General features: G+C 41.0%; 1 protein-coding gene across 16 annotated transcripts in view; it reads right to left on the bottom strand.

Moving 5' to 3' along the window:
* The window catches only part of anks1b (ankyrin repeat and sterile alpha motif domain containing 1B), an 818,433-nt gene that overhangs the window by 434,184 nt on the left and 368,826 nt on the right, over positions 1-15,423 (bottom strand). For 15 of the 16 annotated variants that reach the window (XR_015761150.1, XR_015761151.1, XM_043713626.2 and 12 more), the window contains 2 exons: positions 14,693-14,989; positions 10,837-10,912 (listed from right to left, as the gene is read on the bottom strand). Coding sequence is in view for 14 of the 16 variants with exons in the window: in XM_043713626.2 (XP_043569561.1) it covers positions 10,837-10,912; positions 14,693-14,989 (373 nt within the window). In the remaining 2 variants the exon portion in view is untranslated. Of the gene's footprint in view, positions 1-10,836; positions 10,913-11,181; positions 11,481-14,692; positions 14,990-15,423 lie in introns of those variants that run through there. The other variant, XM_043713644.2, reaches the window with a different exon arrangement.

Genomic DNA, 15,423 nt, shown 5'->3' with positions numbered 1-15,423 from the left:
TACTGAGTAAGCAAACAGCCCTTGCTGCAGGGGATAATAGATGAGCATGGACAGAGGATTGGCTAACTAATAGAAGAGAGTTTTGGGATAAGGGTATCATTTTCAGGATAGCAATCTGTAACTAGTGGACTGACACAGGGATCAGTGCTAGAGACACAAGAATTTACAATACATATAAATAACTTGGCTAGCAGAAATGAATGTACTATTGTCAAATTTGTGCATGACATCAAAATAAATGACAAGCCAGGTAGTGAGGATTACACAGACAGATATAGGCAGGTTGGCTGAACAAAAATACTTGACAAAAAGAGTAGGAAATGGGGAAATGTGGGATTATACACTTTTGCAGGAAGTTAGCCTCCAAGTTCAGACGGTAATAGAGTAGATAAATATAATGTGGGCCTTTATTTTAAAAGGAATGAAGCATAAAAATAGGAAGATCGTGCTGAACTATACAAGACACCATTCAAACCACTCTGAAGGAGAATCACTGGATTCGAAATATTAACTCAATTGTCTCTCCACAGATGCTATGAGATAATGAGGACTGCAGATGCTAGGGAGTCAGGGTCGATAAAGTGTGGTGCTGGAAAAGGCACAGCAGGTCAGGTAACATCTGAGCAGCAAGACAGTCGACGTTTTAGGCATAACCCTTTATCAGGACTGGGGAGGGTTATACCGGAAACGTCAACTCTCTTGCTCCTCAGATGATGCCTGACCTGCTGTGCCTCTTCCAGGACCACAGATGTTGCCAGACCCACTGAGTTTCTCCAGAAATTTCTGCTTCTGTTCAGAATGTACCTGGAATACTGTGAATTATCATTCATCGTAATGAATGAATGAATTAGCTTTATTGTTGCATGTTCTCAAATGAAAGTTGTCAAGTCACCACTTACAGCACCATCTTAGATACACAGGGACCTAGGTACAGCACTTCAGTTACAGTGTAACAATGTCACCAACACAGTGCCATCTTAAGTACAAAAATATCGAGATACAATCCTAAGTTACAGAATAGAGAAATGAAGAAAACAAACTGTTATATTACAGCTATACACAGTGTAACCATAGATCAGAAAAACAACAAGTTAAAAGCACAAACATCACAGTCTCTCTCCAAGGACGCTCCACACCAGCCTCTACGTGGTCTTACCACGAGCTGCCGCTGCCACACTCTGCCCACAGCTGCTGGTCACGGGCATCTCCACTTCGAGCCACCGGTCACTGGCGCCCTTGCTCCAGGCTGCCGAGCACCCACCCCGTTTCAGAGGCTGGGGCCAGGTGTCCGGGGCCAGGAGAGGGGAGGAAAATAGGGAGAAAAAAGGAAAAAGAATAGGCAGAGCAGATGAGCTCCGGTTGGAGCTTCCTACTGCAGCGCCAACTTTCCGGAAAGCCCAACTGAGGCACTGCAGGCGGTCCACAGAAGATTAACTAGGTTGATAGTGTTAATCAAGGGATTTTCTTGAAAGGCGAAGTTCAGTAGATTGGGCTTGTACTCATTTGAATCAAAAAGAATGAGAGAGCAGAGCTTAGTGACACATAGGATATTTTCAGGGGGCTTGGAAGGGTCAATGAGAGATTGTTTCCCTTTAAGGAACATTCTACGGCCTGAGGGCATAAACTCAGACTAGGGGGTCACCACTTATGACATAGATGTGGAAGAATTTACTCTCTCAGAATCTGTGGAATTCTTTATCACAGAGGGCTATTGAGGTTGGGCCATTAAGTACACTCAAGGCTGAGAATCAGATTTCTAATCAGTAATGGAATTGAAGGTTATGTGGATTTGAGAATAATCAGATCAGTCATGATTTCATCAAACAACAGAGCGGGCTTGACGGGTCAAATTTCTGCCTTCTGCTCCTGTATCTCCTGGTTTCCAAAAGACCAGGTCTTTTCCTGGTCTTTTGGAAAAACCTCACGCAAACAAAAATGTACAGCAGCGACAGACATCAAAAGTGATGAAAATGGATGTAACTACTGAAGGCATGAAAGGTTTGAGCAAATATTCCCCTTCAGAACCTTTTTATGTTGAGCACAGCGCATTTTCTGGCATTTCAGAAAACATTGTTTTTTCTATAATTTCTCTGACAGGATGACAGACACTTTCAATAGAAAAAGGATTAAAAAAAAACACTTGCATTAAACAGTGCATTTTGTGACAACTGGATGTCTCAAAGCATTTTACGTCCATTGAAACACTTTGGAAATACAATCACTACTGTAATGTAAGAAATGCAACAGAAAATTGGCAGACAGCAAAATCCCATGAGCAGCAGAAAAAGACCAGATAGTCTGCTTTAAGTTGTTAAAGGATAGATATTGGCCAGGACACCAGAGATATCTCCCTTGCTCTTCTACAAAATAGTGTCATCGGGACTTTCATATCCACCTAAGTGGTTTAAAATATCATCCAAAAGATGGCACCTCTGGAAGTATAGTATTTGTTCAATGGTTCACTAGAGATTCAGCTTTCATTTGTGTATAACTAAAAGTATTTCAATACAATAAATGGGGTCCAATTCTTTGCAGTGAGAATCTAACATTTGACAAATCAGAAGGAAACCATTTAACGAAAGACTATGCTGAAATTTGCTAATAAGATTTTTTTTTTTTACAAGAAACATGATTAGAGTTAGATTACTCACAGTGTGGAAACAGGCCCTTCAGCCCAACAAGTCCACACCGACCCACCGAAGCGAAACCCACCCAGACCCATTCCCCTACATTAATCCCTTCAGCTAACTTTACGGGCAATTTAGCGTGGCCAATTCACCTAATCTGCACATTTTTTGGCTGTGGGAAGAAACCGGAGGAAACCCACGCAGACACGGGGAGAATGTGCAAACTCCACACAGTCAGTCTGAGACAGGAATTGAACCCAGGTCTCTGGCACTGTGAGGCAGCAGTGCTAACCACTGTGCCACCGTGCCACCCACAATGTTTTTTTAAAAAATGTGTGCCTACAAACAAACAGTACTGCATACTTGAAAGTAAAATTGGTTCACTGTCGCATTCACCTTTGTCCAAGACTCAGTGGCAGCCCAGACAGTGATGGGCACGTCTGTATGACAAGCATGCCTTTATTCACATTGAGATGATTCAATGTAATTTGATAGTACTTTTGGCTCGAATCACGTTCTGGATTCAAGCTCTACTCCATGGTCGAGCAGGTAATGTAGTTGACAATTTGCGCAGAGTGCTACATTCCGGGAGCTGTTGTCTTTCAAATCAGAAGTTAAACTCTGACACGGTATTTCCTCAGTAGGACACAAAAGATCCAACAGTACAATTGTCCAAGAGGAACTGGTGAGCCTTTACAGCACACTGGGTCCGGTTTATCCCTGAACTGATGACATGAAAAACAGATGAACTGTTCTTGTATCTCATAATTGGTAGTGGAATCTCACTGTACAAACACTTGCCTACATGATATCATTCACTCACTTACTTGCAAAACAATGGGATGTCCTTGAGCGTGGAAAATTTACAATATTCTCTTAGATTAGGAAAGGAAATGATTACACGTTTGAATAGTTTAATAATAGTCTCTGGTATTTCTTGTTCCTCTGAACCACATTTTCAGCTATTGATACTGGTGTAACTTATTAACAGGCTCTGTTACAGTCACTTGCCATACATTAGTGAGGATGTTAATTGCTGTAATGCAAGACTTGTTCCTGGTCACTGAATGATCCTGATGCAACCTTCATTATAAATTTATAAACAAATTGACAAATGCTATTAAAATTATAGAAAAAAGCTCAGTGCTGTATTTGTGCACCAACAGGTTGAAAAGAAACATCACAGCTGTACATTGTGATCAAATCCTAAATACGGCAATCTCACCGAGGTTCAGCATTATTCAAAACTTGCTCTATCTTCCTTCCAAACTCAGAATAACAGTGACAAAAAGGTTCAAACTTAAGTGATGCATTCTGCTGTTAGAGACGAAAGTTGGGTTATAGTTAAGAAATCTATTTTACAACAAAAGATTACATTTCCTTTGTTTAATTTTTGGCTTATTTCAGAGGAATTCAAGAAACTGAAAGTGAAAGACTGAGAAAATGTCTGACGAGAGGGCCGAAGCACACATTATTAACAATCATTGTCTCACCTAACTAGAACGTCTATTCTCTTTTTATGACTTGTTCATCCAAAGTACATGCAACTTTGAGATCAGAACATTTAGCAGACCCAGGAATAGCTTGATGGGTACTGAACATGAGTGAAAGGTTACAAAATTGCACTATGGAATACTGCTGCTGGAAATGAGATCAAATTGTAGCGTAAAGGTGGGAGACGAAGAACCGACAGGTCAGGAATGGGTTGAGTGCAATAAGCTTTGGGTATCCATCTACAATCGCGGTGTATGGGCATGAGCATAAAAACAATCTAATCTTTAATAAACATTTTGTTTTTTTTAAAACTGTGTTGTAACTCATTATTAAAACAGACACAGGACTGCAGACTGTCAATACATTAAGAGACACATACTTTCCCAATACCACGGATGATCCTTCTTTGGACATAACACATGGCTGCAGTTAGTTTTAGAGTTTTTAAAACCTGCCCTTTAATGGTTTAGTACTGTAAATATGAGGATGATTTCAATCCTATCCACTTAGTTTCCAATGAGCAGGTACATGGGTAAAACTGGATAGTCACCTGAAAATGCTTTATTCCAATCTATAAATCTGAATCCAACAATACAATCAGGGTCTGACTGCAATTTTAAACAGCAGTGTTAGTGAGATGTCATTGTAGCTTTCTGGAAGGTGAAAGCAGAGGGCAGGGACTCTAGAATGGAGAAGTTGACATTGTCCCTTTTCCAGGCTCCCTCCCATCTGCCTTTGTATGGCTCACCATAAAGCCCTGCTCTATGGCTGGACTTGCTGCTAGTCAGCTTTGCTGTAGTGCAACCTGGAACCCCGCTCCTGCCTGTAGTGCAACCTGGAACCCCGCTCCTGCCTGTAGTGCAACCCGGAACCCCGCTGCTGCCTGTAGTGCAACCCGGAACCCCGCTGCTGCCTGTAGTGCAACCCGGAACCCCGCTCCTGCCTGTAGTGCAACCCGGAACCCCGCTCCTGCCTGTAGTGCAACCCGGAACCCCACTGCTGCCTGTAGTGCAACCCGGAACCCCGCTCCTGCCTGTAGTGCAACCCGGAACCCCGCTCCTGCCTGTAGTGCAACCCGGAACCCCGCTCCTGCCTGTAGTGCAACCCGGAACCCCGCTCCTGCCTGTAGTGCAACCCGGAACCCCGCTCCTGCCTGTAGTGCAACCCGGAACCCCACTGCTGCCTGTAGTGCAACCCGGAACCCCACTGCTGCCTGTAGTACAACCCGGAACCCCGCTCCTGCCTGTAGTGCAACCCGGAACCCCGCTCCTGCCTGTAGTGCAACCCGGAACCCCGCTCCTGCCTGTAGTGCAACCCGGAACCCCACTGCTGCCTGTAGTGCAACCCGGAACCCCGCTCCTGCCTGTAGTGCAACCCGGAACCCCGCTCCTGCCTGTAGTGCAACCCGGAACCCCGCTCCTGCCTGTAGTGCAACCCGGAACCCCGCTCCTGCCTGTAGTGCAACCCGGAACCCCGCTCCTGCCTGTAGTGCAACCCGGAACCCCGCTCCTGCCTGTAGTGCAACCCGGAACCCCGCTCCTGCCTGTAGTGCAACCCGGAACCCCGCTCCTGCCTGTAGTGCAACCCGGAACCCCGCTCCTGCCTGTAGTGCAACCCAGAACCCCGCTGCTGCCTGTAGTGCAACCCGGAACCCCGCTCCTGCCTGTAGTGCAACCCGGAACCCCGCTCCTGCCTGTAGTGCAACCCGGAACCCCGCTGCTGCCTGTAGTGCAACCCGGAACCCCACTCCTGCCTGTAGTGCAACCCGGAACCCCACTCCTGCCTGTAGTGCAACCCGGAACCCCACTCCTGCCTGCCTATTAGCTGTCAAATGATTTAGTGCAACTGATACACAGGTGTTCAACTAGCCTTGACCATAGAGATGATTTTGGAGTTTGACTCACCTCTTGCAAATGCCAATTCAGGTTAAAATTAAGGCTCAACTAAAATTAAAAGTGCAGCTCTCAAAAAGCCACAAGTTTAGTTCAGATTTTTTCTGTCATGTCTCTGCGGGAAAGAAGTCATATTGTCGGTTAATTCTATCCCTGTATCAAACTCATTTGACTAGCTTTGGCACATTTCCTTTCTGTTGTCCTACGGTTCAAATTGCTGGACATCAATGCTTTGAATAAGGTGAGTTTCCTGTGATATTCAAACTAGCCAGAACATTGGGTGGAATGCTGTCTTTTGTCACAAAATACTGACAATTAGTACATATGTCACAGCTTGGCCCACAGCGTGCAATGACTGGATTACTTTGATCTGTTGACATGTGTTTCTGAGTTTAACTTTTATTTTGTTCTCATTGGATGAAATGTTCTTTCTTTTTCATAATTTTGCATTATTTGGGATGCTTTCAGAAATAATTCTGTAGTTAGGCATTTCGTGGAACACAGTATTTGAGAACTGCTCAAAAAAGAGACTTGCTGTCAAAGCTTTGTGCTTTGTACTCATCAAGATAGCTCCAAGAAAATTATATTTCAAAGTGTTCAAGTGACAGATGTTAATTAGTTGGCAAAGTGACTCACATTGATCAAAACAGAGTTGAATTTAGATAAATGTGCTGCATGTTGGTAAGGCAAACCAGAGCAGGAATTAGAAAATGTAATGGCCATTCTTAGACAATGAATTATCTAGAGTCATACAGCATGGAAACAGACCAATCGGTTCAACTAGTCCATGCCAAATATGTTCCCAAACCAAGCTAGTCCCACTTGTTGGTGTTTGGTCCATATCCCTTCAAACCTTTTCTATTCATGTACTTATCTAAATGTCTTTTAATCAATGTAATTGTACCCACATCCACCAATTGCTCTGGCAGTTCATTCCACACACGAACCAATCTCTGCATAAGATACGCTGTCCTTCATGTTCTTTTTAAATCTTTTTTATACAGTTAATGGTAGGGCCCTGGGAGTGTTGCCAAACAAACAGCTGTAGGGGTGCAGATGCAGAGTTCCTTGGAAGTGGAGTCGCAGGTAGACAAGGTGATGCAGGTGGTGTTTGGCACACTTGCCTTCATTGGTCAGTGCACTGACTATAGGAGTTGGGATGTCATGTTGTGACTGTACAGGACATTGGTGAGTCACTTTTGGAATACTGTATACAATTCTGTTCACCCTTCTGTAGGAAATATATTGTTAAACTTGAGAGGGTGCAGAAAAGTTCACAAGGATGTTGCTGGGACTCAAGGATTTGAGCTATAGGGAGAAGCTAGAAAGGTTGAGGAGTGACATTATAGAAGTTATAAAATCATGAGGGACATGAGTAAATAGCCAAGATGTTTTTTGCTGAGATAGGGGGAGTCAAAAACTAGAGTCCATAGGTTTAAGGTGAGGGGGCAAAGATTTAAAAAGGACACGAGGAATAACTTTTTCACACAGAGGATAGTGTGTGCATGGATTGAGCTGTCAGAGGAAGTGGTGGAGGCTGGTACAATTACAACATTTAAAAGGCATCTGGATGGGTATATGAATAGGAAGGGTTTAGAGGGATATGAGCCAAATGCTGGCAAACGGAACTAGGTTAGGTTAGGGTATCTGGTTTGCATGGTCTAGTTGGACCCGAAGGGTTTGTTTCCATGCTGTATGACTCTATCACTGAACGTCGATACGGAGGATGCACCAGAGAGTTTTGTCCGGTAAATTTTTGTCTCGCACAATTTTAGTTTTAAAAAAAGGCACAATTCCTAGAACAGGTCCTTGTGTATTAATATATGTCACCTTTAGCAAATCTATGTGAGTCACATGCGAGCCAGACTGATAATCTTAAATTGGCTGTTAGCGTGATTCTTGATGAACTTGGGATTTTTCAGCAAGTGCTATCCAATTGTGAAATTACATCTAATATTAGACACTATGTTCTGAGTTTTCCAAGCATGGCCTGGTTGATGATGGTCATCACTCTTCCCTTGTGAGCCACTAAAGATATCTAATCTGTGATAAAATCCGTATGCAATTGGCAGAATCTAACGACTGGTGTGAGGTCAGGTGTGTGCCTGTACATCCCAAAACTGGCAAATTATACCAAACGTTCAGCTATTTACAACAGGCTTGCAAACCTCAGAGCGTAATGCCTAACATTAAATGTGTTCCCATCAATTGGACAATCTCAAGTGTGCTGATTAAACTAACAACCGATTTAAGATTATCAGTTGGTATAATGTGACTCATATACACATACTGGGAGTTACATATGACATTACACTGGGGTGTTCTCCTCTGCCAGGTATTGTGTCATTTTGAATTAAATTAAAGAACGGGGACAACAATACTTTCCCCGTGCATTCCCCACGGCAACACCTTGACCAATCAGAGTCAACTTGCCAGCCAATCAACAGCCTTTTCTCATGCAGTGTATATTATTGGTCCCCTTGCAATGTTGCATTCTCTCCTCCAATTTGTTAAGGACAGGACAGAAAGCTCCAACAGCATGTCTCTTTTTCTCAGCAAAATCAAATACTGCAGTTCTTTCTCACAATGTGGCTATGCCTTTACTTTTTTGCATTTGTCAAAATCCATTTCCCATTCAAACAGGGATTCATTTATTCAGTGATCCTTCTCACTGTCACCAATTTATGAATGGTTGTCGACAATTCCACTGGTAAAAAGGCTTTAGCTTCATGATATTGATTATGTAACAGAGGTGTTTTATTTATTTATCTTTCACACTTATTAAATAGTTTTGTTATATTTTATGTATTCTAGGGGCTATTACAACAGCATGAATTACTGATATCCATCTCAGTTTCATTCTAGTTTCATTTTAATCTTATCTACTGGAGCTTCCTTCAGGTTCTTCTGTACAATACTATCACAGGAATCAAGCAACACAACCATACAGAGCGAAGAGAGGATGAGGGATAGGCAGACAGAAAGTAAGTGAATTGAAGAGAATTTATTTATGATTTTCAGAGTGCTCACACCACTGACAACACCATCTGTGCCAGGAATCTCATCACTGCTTGCAATATTCCACCTTTGAATGTCAGCAGAACAAAAATCAGAAGTAGTACACCCTTACTGGAGATAATTGAAAGATTTGGCCCCAGTCCTTAACTCTCTTCAATGTATCACTCAGTCTGATCCTTTTCTCATACATATAGTTGTATGCTACAATTTAATATTCTCTGCTATAACTTGTTAATATTTTTTAATGAGTTAACTTGGACAATGGTTCAACACTACTGACAAAATCTACCACTTGAGTTGGCTGGATGGCTGGTTTACAATCCAGAGTGACACCAAGGCCATGGGTTCAATCCTCACACCGGCTGAGGTTACCATGAAAGACTCTCCTTCTCGACCTCTTTCCTTGCCTGAGGCATGGTGACCCTTAGGTTAAACCACCACCAGTCATCTCTCTCTCTAATGAGAGAGCAGCCCTATGGTCTGGTAAGACAATAATAACCTAACTTTTAATTCATTTTGTTTTAATGGGAGTATTTATAAATACAGAAATGTAATTCAATACATATCAGAAGATGTCACTAAATTCCACTCCTGCCTCTTCTGATACAGAGACATAACATTAACTTCATTAACAACAAATCCCAAAACTCAAAATACAAGTCATGAACCTACTCATGGTCTTGCTAACTTTTACACTTTGAAAGGAAGTGAACTATTTTGTTGTGATGTTGGGAATGGAGAGTAGTCAAAGACACTAGGTTTTGCACTGGTGCTCTTCAACTGAAGATAGTGTAATTCTCACCAAAGTTTGCAGAATGGTCTACTTTGACCTATCAATTCTAATGTCTCATGTATGTGTTCAAAGTATGGCATCTCCAATAGTTTAGGAACCTATTTAATAAATGTATCTGTATGTCACACGCTTTCAGAAGTTAATTTTCTTGCTGTATTGTATATACTTTTGTATTACACAATGTTGTGGCTCATTCAGAGAAATATTTTTCCAAAGAAATGTGAATCGGCACACTTTTGTATGACTTAAAAACAATTATATCAAAAGAGCAATTCCTTATCGGGGTTAAGAACGATACCATGTATATCAGCAATGAAAATGTTAAATCACCATGCTTTCATCAAGATCATAAACCTATATAAAGATTAGATTAGATTTCCTACAGTGTGGAAACAGGCCCTTCGGCCCAACCAGTCCACAGCAACCCTCCGAAGAGTAACCCACCCAGGCCCATTTCTCTCTGACTAACACTATGGGCAATTTAAGATGGCCTATGCACCTGACCTGCACATCTTTGGACTGTGGGAGGAAACCGAAGTACCCGGAGGAAACCCACGCAGACACGGGGAGAATGTGCAAACTCCACACAGACAGTCATCCGAGGTTGGAATCGAACTTGGGACCCTGGTGCTGTGAGGCAGTAGTGCTAACCACTGTGCCACCGTGCTGCCTTAAGTCATCTACTTTTCACAGGAATTAAGTAATATTGGCACCTGAAAAGAATGCTTCCACTGTTAACCCAAGTGGGGCATCAGATTCAGCTTAATGCACAATCCAACACATCATCAGTGACAAATGAGAAAAATACAACTACAATGTGAAGAAGCAACAACAGAAGTTCATGGGCAATGAATAAAACAGAATGCTTATATCTACAATAAATTTAAATATATGCCTGTAAAATTCAATCTCTGTTATATAAGAGAAAAAATTATGGTTTATTTTATAGTTTAAAACTGCCAACAAGAAACGTTAGTAGCAAATATGAACAAAAGAGTTACATAAATCTTACCTGCTTCTAGTAGAATTCGAACAACATCCAGCTTCCCGAACAAAGCAGCTTCATGCAGGGCACTCCCCTTCTCTGTCTACAAAGCACAGATGAGGGTTTTTATAACTGCACTCAACATACATGATACTGTTAAAAAGATAGAACGTTTATATAAATGCCGCAAGTTATTAACATCATTCATCTGTCTCATTCCTCATATGAACGTCACAATAAGTACACTGAGTGGTATTCTAGGATTTCAGCACATTTTGCATATGCTACTGTTCCGTAAATATTCTGTGTTTATTGCAGAAGTAATGCTTGTACTTGAAATATACCAATTCTAGATATGATCAAAATCATTACCTTTTGCTCCTTTGGCATCTCCAAACTGGTTGCACAGATCTGACTAGTCTTGATGCCTTAAAGGTCGTCACAATAAGCAGCTGTGCAGAGTTTGAAAATGAGGGCGCCCAGAGTATATTATAGTTCAGTACATTTCTTTGTGGTTTTGGTTATTCAGTCTCTTCACAGCTTAATGCATATCAGCAGAATTATCAACAGCTTTCTCAAACTTAAGTGGTTACGGAGATAATTGGTACGGAAGACAGCTAAACCACAGAAAGCTCTTACCAGCATTCAATGTGCTGTGTTTTGTATAAAATGGATGCACAGGATGCAAAAACCTTGCCTTTTCAGAAAGGTTCTTCCTGTCTTGCTTCCTTGAATGATTAGGAATTGATGATGTCAAACAAAGGAAATCTCTTGCCACACAACTTCCAGGAATTTAACTGGAAAAAAGTTGTTTTGTTTTGCTACTGCTGCTGGGGACAATCACTCCATACAAGATTCTGAGGTTAATTTGTTTCGATGCACATAAGTCATTCCCTTTGTTTATTAAGTTGTCATTTTCCCTACCAAGTAATCTCCCGTATAAATAGTAATGTATCACAGGGAACTGTATTAAAAAGTATTTCCAGGTTCATTTTTGAAATTCTGTATTCGACAGGCTGGAGGTGACAGCCATGTAATAGTATCTTGAAGTACTCACTATTTTTACAGTAACAATAAAATGGCAGTTTGTTCAATTTTTGGACAGACAATAAAAATACCAAAGGAAAAATTCTTTTTGACATATTGCTGGTCAATTCTTTAAATATTTTATTTCATAGAAATTGTTGAGAAATTGAAAAAAGACAAATACTTGATTTGAAACTTTGATGCACGCAACTAAATTTAAAATATGTAATCCTGAAGTAGCAGGACTGTCCAGTCAAATTGATGCAATGTTTAACACTTGGGTGTGATTTACACAAAGATGACCAATATTATTAAAATCACCTCATGTCAACTACACTGGAATATCAAAGACTATAATCAAATGCAGAAAATAAAGTATCATAGAATGGTCAGTGCATGGAAAAAGGTCATTTGGCCATTATATTGGACTGGCTCTCTGATTTCATCTAGACCCACTTTCCAACTGTCATTTTAATACTCAAAATATTCCCAACCTGACTTGGGAATGTGTTGGGATAGATTTGCTTGTATTTAATGGAGGATCTCACCTCATCACCAGCAATTATTTCTCCTGATGGATCAAACTTAATAAATTGCAAAAAACTACGAGAAGTAATTATCTGAGTATTACAAATGATATTTAAAGCACCCAGTCTTCCTGATGTGCTTGTTTCAGACAACAGGCCACAATTCATAAACAAGACCTTCAGCCACTTCACTGACAATTTTTGATATCGGTATGTCACAAGCTCAATCTGGTAACTGCAAATTAACAGGGAGGCCAAATGTGACATCAGAATAGTTAAGGTGATCTTCAAAAGGCGTTCCAATTTTGACACAGCATTAATTAATTATGTCCACCATACTGCAAGCAGTCTATAACTGTCTCATGATAGACAGAAAGCTGAAGGCTCAGCTCACAAACTAACCTGAGAAATTGGTTCTATATTACACCATCATGATTACCAATCAGTATATGATAAAGAGGAATCCTACCACATTCAGCAAGCCACACATTACAATAAATGCTACCAAATGAGGAATTTGTCAGAGATTAGGATGAGGAGTCAGTATTGATTGTGGATTAAATAGAAAAGGCATGATTTTCCTCAGAAACAGAAACCAACAGACATAATACATTGCTTGCAATGCCAATAAGGTCATCTGAGGAAATGCAAGAACTTCATTCCATTATGATTGAGATATCGCGGATTATTGACCAGGACGAACTGAATGGAGAATCTGATAACAGAGGAGTACCTCAAACCTTCAGGAAGACTGCCCAAGAGAGCAACTAACATTCTTCCACACACACAAAGACAACATATTCAGGGAGAAAAGTGAAACATCCAGATTGTCTGAATTTATAAATTTGCCAAGGAAATGGGAGAATGATCAATAGAATTACATAAATAAATGAATAACAATCACGTAGTGCTAAAAGCTTGGGAGGGTGGGGGAATATTGTTCGAGGATCTGAAAGTGTTACTACTGATTGATTGCTATCAGCACCATTTACTGTGATGATATTTGGGAACTAGCGGTCAGTGTAACTTACACTCTTGGGGGAGCCAGACTCCTAACAGTCTCTCTCAGAATGTAAACCATATCATGATGATTGTTGTAGAAATACAATTAAAAATATCTTTTGATATTACAGAACTTGAGTATTGCTGAAAAAAAAGACATTTTTCACAGCTTTCTTCCAAATATTCATCAGGACATGTTGTAAGAAGCAAACATTAAGGAAGAAAATAATTTATATTGCATGAGAGAAGAATGCAGATCAGTTGGCAAATGGGCTGAGATTGGTAAGGGCATGGCAATGGAGAATACACTAATAAATGATGATTGACAGTTAACTGCCAGGCTTCAACAATACTTAAACAATATTTTAACAATTAGACTCTTCTCTACTTATACCAAAAGGTGACTACAGTATCCTTACTAGATAACTCAGGCTCTACAGAAGCATATACCTAAAAGATATTTGTCGCAGCATATACAAAATTCCACTCTCATATTCTTCCTTTCAGATAATAACACAACTCCCTCTTTAATGCCTTAATTGAACATTTCCACCAATTTTGATGTAGTGCATTCCAGACCATAACCACGTGCTGCATGAAAAGGCTTTTTCATCCATGTAACCAATGCTACTTTTGCTAATTAACTTAAATCTGTGTTCATGTCCTCAATCCTTCCACGATGGGAAGGATACTTATAAAAGCAAGCAGGAAAATCAAGAGAAATTGCTACATATGTTAGGACTTGATCATTTTACTGACCTTAAAGAGGTTTATAAAATCATGAGGGGCATGGATAGGGTAAATAGAGAAAGCCTTTTCCCTGGGGTGGGGAAGTCCAGAACTAGAGGGCATAGGTTTAGTGTGAGAAGGGAAAGATATAAAAGAGACCTAAGGGTCGATGTCTTCACGCAGAGGGTGGTGTGTGGATGGAATTAGCTGCCAGAGAAAGTTATGGAGGCTGGTACAATGACAACATTTAAAAGGCATTTGGATGGGTATATGAATAGGATGGGTTTAGGGGGATATGGGGCAAGTACTTGTAAATGGAACTAGATTAGGTTGAGATATCTGGTCGCCATGGATGAATTGGACCAAAGGGTCTGTTTCCATTTTGTGCATCTCTATGACTCTGTGACTCTATGTATGTATAACTATATAGCTGAATAGTATTTATGTTCAAAATCTTCACATCATTTAAAGCTGAAAGGGGCTATGCTGAAAGAAAAGGGCAGTGGCAAAGAGCTAGAATAGGCACTAATGGCTCCCTTCTGCATTTATTTGCCTATGATTTCCACAATGAGTGTACAGTAACCTACAATTGCACCCACCTGACAGTTCACATCCATGCCAGCCTCCAACAAAACCTGGACCACAGCCTTGTGTCCATTGCGTGCAGCGAGATGTAAAGGAGTGTGCTTTTTGGTACTGCAGCTCATCAAATTTGGATGCGCATTTGTTAACATCTTGACCACCTGCAAGCGGCCATAGAGTGCAGCTAAGTCGAGGGGGGTTTCAAATTTGTTGTTCCGTATAGTGGGATCAGTCAGCTCCTCCAAGAGGACGGCGACCACTTCAGAGTGTCCGTATTGGGCTGCACAATGCAACGCGGTTTCATTCTCATTGTTCTGTTCGAGTTCAGAGCAGAAAAAAGAAAGACCCATTACAAGACATTCACAAAAAAAATGCATTTCTCAAATAAACAGCATGATGAAACAAAGTTCCACTTTATATTGCAAAAGATATGTCTACAAACTATTGAAAAAGGTGAAGGTCATCAATTTTTCACAATATTTCATCCTCACTAATGCTCAACACTGGAGCCCCTCCAGGGGTGGGTATTCAGCTCCCTACCTGTACTTGCTATATACCCATAACTGCATCACCAAATACCATTTACAAGTTCGCTGATGACACCACCATAGTCGGTCGAATCTCAGATGGCGACAAAACAGACGATAGACCTGGAAAAACAGGGCACTGAGAATAACCTAGCTCTCAATGCCTGCAAAACCAAGGAACTCATTATTGACTTTCAGCGGAATGTTACTCATGCCCCCTA

This window comes from Chiloscyllium plagiosum, unplaced genomic scaffold (genome assembly GCF_037043375.1).
Source record: "Chiloscyllium plagiosum isolate Xiang-an unplaced genomic scaffold, Cpla_swu_hap1 HiC_scaffold_23, whole genome shotgun sequence".
NCBI lineage: Eukaryota > Metazoa > Chordata > Chondrichthyes > Orectolobiformes > Hemiscylliidae > Chiloscyllium > Chiloscyllium plagiosum.
The sequence above is the reverse complement of the archived record's forward strand: the minus strand, read 5'-3'. Positions and strand labels throughout refer to the sequence as shown.